This window comes from Phaseolus vulgaris, chromosome 7, assembly GCF_051622355.1.
Source record: "Phaseolus vulgaris cultivar YP4 chromosome 7, ASM5162235v1, whole genome shotgun sequence".
Lineage (NCBI taxonomy): Eukaryota > Viridiplantae > Streptophyta > Magnoliopsida > Fabales > Fabaceae > Phaseolus > Phaseolus vulgaris.
Genome location: NC_143504.1, coordinates 23,964,777 through 23,970,911, shown reverse-complemented (window position 1 = coordinate 23,970,911; position 6,135 = coordinate 23,964,777). Strand labels below are relative to the sequence as shown.

Below are 6,135 nucleotides of genomic sequence, written 5' to 3'. Positions count from 1 at the left end.
CTCAGTTTTGGCTCTGGAGCCATGTGGGGAACCTAATCTTTCACCCTTTCAAGGATTCCAAACTGGGTAGAAAATAATAGTGTGGCGTAGTTGTAAGCATTAAGCAGCTTCTTTTCTCTTTTAGTGGAATCACTTCCAATAATGAGGAATCAACTACTGTTCATCTTCAGCCCAGGAACTTGCCCAATTCACATGCCTTCCAGCCCTTCACCTCTCATTGTTTATGGGTCCAATTATTAATCCTTCATTGGGAAAAAAAAATAATGTATGACCCTTTCATGTTATACCTTCATAAATTTTATACAATATATCTATTATAATCTATAATAATTAGCATAGAGCCAGATGTACCCATGTGGTGGCCATAGAATGGGACATAATTGCTTTATCAAAGGGAATGGGGTTTGGTAGATGCAGACAATCATTGTCATATAACACATTCCCTATTAAAATACACTTCTCTAGCTTCTTTACATACTCCACAACACAAACTTCCAAACTGTCTTGTTTCCACCCTGAATAGTAATCTAGATTATCTTCTTTTACACAAATAACTAATTTACTTTGTCAGTGCTTAATGGCACAATTGGGCACAATAAAGCAAAATGATTCTTAATTACTTGCATTTCTGGTATGTGTGACCACTTATAAGTGGTGAAAATATACTAAAATTGAACTCCTTTTACTTAAACTCTATCATATAATATTTGCTTAAAATTCAAAGTGGTGTTGTATCATTAACAATATTTTTCAATTCGCGTAGTCAATGCATAACAATACTCATTCATAATTTTATATTAAGAAGATAAAACATCTTTATCTCACAGTAATAATACTAATATAGGGAGCTGCATTTGAAGAATGGTTTAGAAGAATAAAGTAAGGCAATGGAACAGTTAAAATTCAACCTACATTTCTTTAATCGACTCACTGAAAAGAGAGCGTTCGGGATTTTAACTGATTAATCATTATTTCATTAGTGTGCTTACTATTGAACACTGTCTAGAAGTACGTTAAAAAATGAAGAGGAAAAGAAACAGAATATGCGAAAATGTGAAAATGTGAAATGCCGAAATAAAGAATACTTGGATCAGTTAAACTACTCGCTTGGGTTGACATTATAAGCAATTCTGGAACACATTCTGTGCATGTTATGATGTCTAGGGGATTTCAAATGAGTCCAAAGATTGACAGTGATCAGTTGCACATGATTAGGTGGTTCAGATCCCAAGTACCCACGTATATCCAATAAAAAAATTGCCTTTTGGCTTATCAGTTTATCTGTCACTCATTGGATTAACTATAAACTAATTTGTCTCCATGAACTTCCTATAACCTTCCCTTCCTTGACCTTCCCTTCACTGCTTGTTCCCTGCTATGCAAAATGCACCAAGCTTAAGAGTATCCAACACCAAGAGAGCAACCACCAAAATGCAAACCCACCTGCTGTTCTTCTATTGTTACATTGGTCTCTCACTTGCTTTTACTGAAGCTGCAGCAGATGATGAATTGTCAGCACTTCTCTCAATTAAATCCACTCTCATTGACCCAATGAGGCATCTGAAGGATTGGCAATTTCCAAGCAATGTGACACAACCAGGATCACCCCATTGTAACTGGACTGGAGTTGGTTGCAACTTTAAAGGCTTTGTAGAGAGTCTTGATCTCTCCAACATGAACCTCAGCGGTCGTGTTTCGGACCACATTCAATCTCTTTCAAGTCTGTCTTCTTTCAACATAAGCTGTAACAACTTTGCTTCATCACTGCCCAAATCACTGTCTAACCTCACCTCTCTCAAGAACTTTGATGTGAGCCAGAACTACTTCACTGGCAGCTTCCCCACTGGTCTTGGAAGAGCAGCAGGCTTGAGATTAATCAATGCATCGACCAATGATTTTTCAGGTTTTCTTCCTGAGGATATTGGAAATGCAACCTTACTTGAGAGCCTTGATTTTCGAGGGAGCTACTTTGTGAGTTCAATCCCAAGGAGTTTTAAGAATTTGCAGAAACTCAAGTTTCTGGGCCTTTCAGGCAATAACTTCACAGGGAAGATTCCAGGATATCTCGGTGAACTTACTTCTCTGGAGACACTGATTATTGGATACAATTTATTTGAAGGTGAGATCCCTGCAGAGTTTGGCAACCTGACCAGTCTTCAATACCTTGACTTGGCTGTAGGCAGTCTCAGTGGACAAATTCCAGCTGAATTGGGTAAGCTGACAAAACTCAACACAATTTACTTATACCATAACAACTTCACAGGAAAGATTCCTCCTCAACTTGGAGACATCACTTCACTGGCATTTTTGGACCTCTCTGACAATCAGATCTCCGGAGAGATTCCAGAAGAACTTGCTAAATTGGAAAACCTGAAGCTCCTAAATCTGATGACGAACAAACTAACTGGTCGAGTACCAGAGAAGCTTGGTGAACTGAAAAATTTACAGGTGCTTGAGCTCTGGAAAAATTCCTTACATGGTCCTTTGCCACCAAACCTTGGGCAGAACTCTCCTTTGCAGTGGTTGGATGTATCCTCTAACGTACTATCTGGGGATATCCCTCCAGGTTTGTGTACTACAGGAAATCTCACTAAACTAATCCTCTTCAATAATTCCTTCACTGGTTCCATTCCAAGTGGACTTGCAAATTGTTTGTCTTTGGTGCGTGTTCGGATTCAAAACAATCTTATTTCTGGAACTATTCCAGTTGGCTTTGGAAACCTCCTTGGCCTTCAACGGCTAGAATTGGCAAAGAACAACCTCACGGGGAAAATTCCCACTGATATTACCTCATCCACATCACTCTCTTTCATTGATGTATCTTGGAACCACTTTGAGTCATCTCTACCGTCAGATATTCTTTCTATTCCAACCCTTCAAACCTTCACTGCCTCTCATAACAATTTTGGAGGAGATATCCCAGATGAGTTCCAGGACTGTCCATCTCTCTCTGTATTGGACCTTTCAAACACCTATATTTCTGGCACAATCCCTGAAAGTATTGCTTCTTGTCAAAAATTAGTCAACCTTAACCTTCGAAATAACCACTTGACAGGAGAAATCCCTAAATCAATCATAAGGATGCCCACCTTATCTGTTCTTGATCTGTCCAACAATTCATTGACCGGTAGGATTCCTGAAAACATTGGCAATTGCCCTGCTCTGGAATTGCTGAACTTGTCCTATAACAAACTTGAGGGTCCAGTACCCTCCAATGGGATGTTGATGACCATAAATCCTAATGATCTTATTGGCAATGAAGGTCTCTGTGGAGGCATTCTCCCTCCATGTTCTCGAAGTATGGCTGTGACAAGCCATCGAAGGAGCTCACAAGTCAGACACATCATTATCGGTTTTGTGACTGGCATTTCAGTGATTTTAGCACTTGGTGCAGCATATTTTGGTGCTAGATGTTTATACAATAGATGGCACTTATATAACAACTTCTTCTATGATTGGTTCAAACAGAACAATGAAGATTGGCCCTGGAGACTAGTAGCATTCCAGAGGATCAGCTTCACTAGTAGTGACATCCTGACTTGCATGAAGGAATCTAATATCATAGGAATGGGGGGCACTGGTATCGTTTACAAAGCTGAAATCCATAGACCTCACGTAACCGTAGCAGTGAAGAAACTGTGGAGGTCACGGACAGATATAGAAGATGGCAATGATGTGTTGAGAGAAGTGGAACTCCTAGGGAGACTTAGGCACAGGAATATTGTAAGGCTGTTGGGGTATGTGCACAACGAAAGGAATGTGATGATGGTTTACGAGTACATGCCTAACGGGAATCTTGGAACAGCAGTGCATGGTGAACAATCTGCAAGGTTGCTTGTTGACTGGGTGTCAAGGTACAACATAGCTCTAGGAGTTGCGCAAGGGCTTAACTACCTCCACCATGATTGCCACCCACCAGTTATTCACAGGGATATCAAGTCGAACAACATACTCCTTGACGCAAATCTAGAGGCCAGAATAGCAGACTTCGGGTTGGCAAGGATGATGATTCAAAAGAATGAGACAGTTTCCGTGGTGGCTGGATCATATGGATACATCGCACCAGGTTAGTACTTAGTTCTCGTTATTTGGTTAATAATTTACTCACGCATTATGTAGTGCAAATGGAAACACGCTTATATTAATAACATCGAAAGTAAGAAATCTGATCTAGCGTCGCAGATGGAAGCCTATTGCTATGCAGTTTATGCCCCAATTTCTCGTTTTCGTAACTTCTGTCTCAAACAAGTGAAAGTGAGACAATAAATGATTACCTCAATGATTATATGTCTTCTGGTTTTAGAATATGGATACACTCTGAAGGTTGACGAGAAGATTGACGTATACAGCTATGGGGTGGTGCTTTTGGAGCTCCTAACTGGCAAAATGCCTTTAGACCCTTCAATTGAAGAATCAACTGACATAGTCGAATGGATACGGAAGAAGAAAAGCAACAGATCCTTGTTAGAAGCACTGGATCCTGCTATAGCTAGTCAGTGCAAACATGTTCAAGAAGAAATGTTGCTTGTACTCCGGATTGCACTTCTATGTACCGCAAAGCTTCCCAAGGAAAGACCACACATGAGAGACGTCATCACAATGCTGGGTGAGGCAAAGCCAAGAAGGAAAAGTGTTTGCCATAATGGGGGTCAAGAAAGCAGTAGCATGGAAAAGTCCACTGTCTTTACCACCTCCCCAATAGTAAGTCTTTTGTAGCAACTCTAGAAATTAGTATAATATTTTTATCTGTTTTTTCCTGCGTCGACCAAATTTCTCTCATAGTAAAGATATTGTTTCTTTTACTCCTTTTCAATTGAGGAAGAAACGGTGAACAATAAACATAGTTAATATGTGCTTAAAGGGTGTACAGAGTCGTTGACTCTGACACCATTTTAATTACAGTTCACCATTTCATGCAAGACATGTATAGCATTTGCAAACTTTTTATGGTCATTTTCCACTATTAACTCGAGATTTCTTTCACAATTGTCGTAATGCGCGCCGATCGTTTTTCAACTCAAAATTCTTTCACCGGTTCTTTCCAGTTATGCCTTCATTTTAACTAGTTCAGCAGTCGCACATTTTAAGAGCTTCGGTGCCTCTAATGTAAATGTCGCACGGTGACGAGTTAGAACACTATTCCGTAAAATTTATGCTGCACTCAAATTATAAGAAAATTCTAAATTAAAAAAAGTGAAAAGTTATCCACTTCGTTTTCCCCAATTATGAATGTCATCATTCCGAGTTAATCCAAGCAATTTTGAAAGAAAATGCAATCACGACCAGTACATACAGTTCCGCTGATTCGTTATAGTCTTCGAAGAAATAAAGAAATGTTAATAAAGCAGAAGTGAATTGGATAGGAAGTCCAATAACATTAATATAAACAATTCACGTTACAATGGTAAAGAAAAAATATTGGGATCCGTTTGACATCAAGAAACGAAGGCCGAGAAGGAAAACTGTTATCTATTTTGTATCCTAAACTATGTACATTTATCCAAGTACAAAATGACAGATTGCCCTCCAACAAAATCATTCATAAAAAGCACAATAGCCTCACCTCTAACTGTCCCGTACCCTACACTTCCCACTAATCTAGGATGCTATTAGAGCACTTCCTGGCGCATTTCCTCTTTCAAGGAAGCTGACAGATGTTGGCTGGAAAACATTGATGGAAACAATAGTGAGATTAGTCCACATGTACACGGCAATTCGGATATTGACTAAATTATACACGTAGTACCACTCTTTAGAAAGAATATTACATGTTGCATACAAAACATTAAAACATCTTTGACATGCAATTCAATCCATAAGACTACAATACATCCTAAGAACCATAGGCTAAAGCCAATCAAGAGTATCCGGAATAAGTTTTCCAAAATGAGTTTTATATCTTTTCAAGAGATGATAATAATAATAATAAATATACCTCACTAGCTTGGATTTCACCAAGCGTAAATGGCTCTTTCTCCCTGATTACACCATTATCTTTAGTAATTCTTTCTAAATCCTGCTAGAGGGAAGATTAACGGTGTTATGAGCATGAAATAAAAGATTGCAAAAGGAAAATTGTTTGGGGGGGCAGTCGAGGCCGGGGCACTAGAGGCCATATAACCATAGACACTTCAA

The 6,135-nt window shown here is 39.1% G+C and overlaps 2 protein-coding genes across 3 annotated transcripts in view; one reads left to right on the top strand and one right to left on the bottom strand.

Moving 5' to 3' along the window:
* The first annotated feature begins 1,069 nt into the window (after positions 1 to 1,069).
* On the top strand, positions 1,070 to 4,919 carry LOC137817240 (Leucine-rich receptor-like protein kinase family protein). The gene is made up of 2 exons (XM_068620486.1): positions 1,070 to 4,066; positions 4,304 to 4,919. The coding sequence occupies exons 1-2, from the start codon at positions 1,378 to 1,380 to the stop codon at positions 4,714 to 4,716; spliced, it is 3,102 nt and encodes a 1,033-aa protein (XP_068476587.1). The 5' UTR covers positions 1,070 to 1,377; the 3' UTR covers positions 4,717 to 4,919.
* Positions 4,920 to 5,355: 436 nt separating this feature from the next.
* EMB2458 (FtsH extracellular protease family) overlaps positions 5,356 to 6,135 on the bottom strand; it is a 41,306-nt gene continuing 40,526 nt past the window's right edge. For both annotated transcript variants that reach the window (XM_090304300.1, XM_068620485.2), the window contains exons 18-19: positions 5,936 to 6,016; positions 5,356 to 5,661 (exon numbers count right to left, since the gene is read on the bottom strand). In XM_090304300.1, the coding sequence (XP_090160426.1) occupies positions 5,599 to 5,661; positions 5,936 to 6,016 (144 nt within the window). In that variant the 3' untranslated portion in view covers positions 5,356 to 5,598. The remainder of the gene's footprint in view (positions 5,662 to 5,935; positions 6,017 to 6,135) is intronic.